Source organism: Propithecus coquereli, unplaced genomic scaffold (assembly GCF_000956105.1).
Source record: "Propithecus coquereli isolate 6110/MARCELLA unplaced genomic scaffold, Pcoq_1.0 Scaffold540, whole genome shotgun sequence".
NCBI classification, from domain to species: Eukaryota; Metazoa; Chordata; class Mammalia; order Primates; family Indriidae; genus Propithecus; species Propithecus coquereli.
This window is the reverse complement of record NW_012151286.1, coordinates 626656-628384: the sequence shown is the minus strand read 5'-3', so window position 1 is coordinate 628384 and position 1729 is coordinate 626656. Positions and strand designations below refer to the sequence as shown.

Genomic DNA, 1729 nt, shown 5'->3' with positions numbered 1-1729 from the left:
GTGCAATTTTATAAAGCCATACTTCACATTAAATTGAGCCTTAATGAAAAGATGTTGTATTTTTATGTATTGTTTTTGCAGATAATCACCTCTCTCTGTCCCATGTACGGCAGTCGATTTGGTTATGCCCTTTCCAATGGCACAGTTGGGGTTTATGACAAAACAACCCGATACTGGAGAATTAAAGTTAGTATGATTAAGCTTCTGATATTCAGGGACTTTATACTTATTGAGTGACTTCTATACTAATTGTTGGAATTCTTTTTCAGTCCAAAAATCATGCCATGAGTATTCATGCATTTGACCTTAATTCTGATGGTGTGCATGAGCTGATAACTGGCTGGTCCAATGGGAAGGTAAGTTTAAATAGCAGAGTTCAGGTATAATTCAAAGTACTAACTGAGGTGTACTGACTATATGACTTAGAACAGTAACATAGGAATGTAAACTTGAGTTCCTTGGCTGTGTTTTCAAATTCAGCTTTATAATCTTTCCACGTAGTTTATTCCTGCTATAGTTGTCAAGAACTGCAGAGTAAGTGTCCTTTTGGTCTTGTAAGTCCTGTTTGAGGGAAAATCTCCAGGGAAATTCTCTCTAAATCTCTTCTTTGAAGGACTGAGAATCCATCAATCAGGTTGATTCTAGGTGTAGGCCAGTAAAAAAAAGGAATTTTAATAACCTAATAATGAACTGTTTGAATAACTCTAATAAATCTTCAAAACTGACTAAAAACTTAAAAGTAATGGGAAGAATCATGTAATGTATTGTTTTCTGAGCTATAACTTCAAAATAAAATCATTTTGCTTTCTTTCCTTTTTTAACTTCAGATGAGAATTTTCTACAGTCTTTTGGCAGGTCAGGATTGTCTTGTTAGAAACTAAGTAGCTGCCAGATCTCCATGGATACCGTTTGGCCCAGCTTTCTTATCTGTCAGTGTTGGATTGCCTGAAGGGGATCAACTAATTCCTGTCTTTTCCTCTTTGATTTTTCTTTACTTTTGGCCAGCACCTGGTAGCCTTCCTTTTGTGTTCTGTGAAGAACAGATTCTAAAAAGCCGTTATGTTGGTTTCCTGCTTATACACTTAGTTTTGTCTTTGGTGTGGGTATTAAAAAGTATAAGAGAAGACTGTATAGTTGCTTACTGAGAAATTCGAAAGTCTATAAAATGGATGTCTTAGTTAGTTCAGGCTGCTATGATGAAATACCATAAAGTGGTGGGTGGCTGATAAACAAAAGAGATTTATCTCTCCCTGTTCTGGAGGCTGGGACGTCCAAGATCAAGGCACTGGCAGATTTCGTGTCTGGTGAGGGCTGCCTTCCTCATAGATAGTCATCTTCTCCCTGTAACCTCACATGGTGGAAGGGGGCGAGGGATCTCTCTGAGCCTCTTTTGTAAGGGCACTAACCGCGATCACGAGGGCTCTGCCCTCATGACCCAGTCACCTCTCAAAGGCTCCACTGCCTAAGACCACCACCTTGGATGTCAGGATTTCAACATACGAATTTCGTGGGGACACAAACATTCAGTCCACAGCAATGGAACATATTCTGGGGAAATATAATTTATTATTATTGATTCAAGGATTAGAAAATACTAGATTTGAGAAATTATCAAGTTACCTCGAAATAGGACTCGACCTAGATGTTTTTATAGTTAAATGCTTTCAAAATTTTAAGGAATTTCTATTATATAATCTGTTTCAGAACATAAAAAAGATAAGAAAATTAC

General features: G+C 37.4%; 1 protein-coding gene across 1 annotated transcript in view; it reads left to right on the top strand.

Annotated features, from left to right (window-relative positions):
• The window catches only part of BBS2 (Bardet-Biedl syndrome 2), a 51738-nt gene that overhangs the window by 13529 nt on the left and 36480 nt on the right, over window positions 1–1729 (top strand). Inside the window, 2 exon segments of the mRNA XM_012657420.1 lie at window positions 82–186; window positions 270–356. Coding sequence (XP_012512874.1) covers window positions 82–186; window positions 270–356 — 192 coding nt within the window.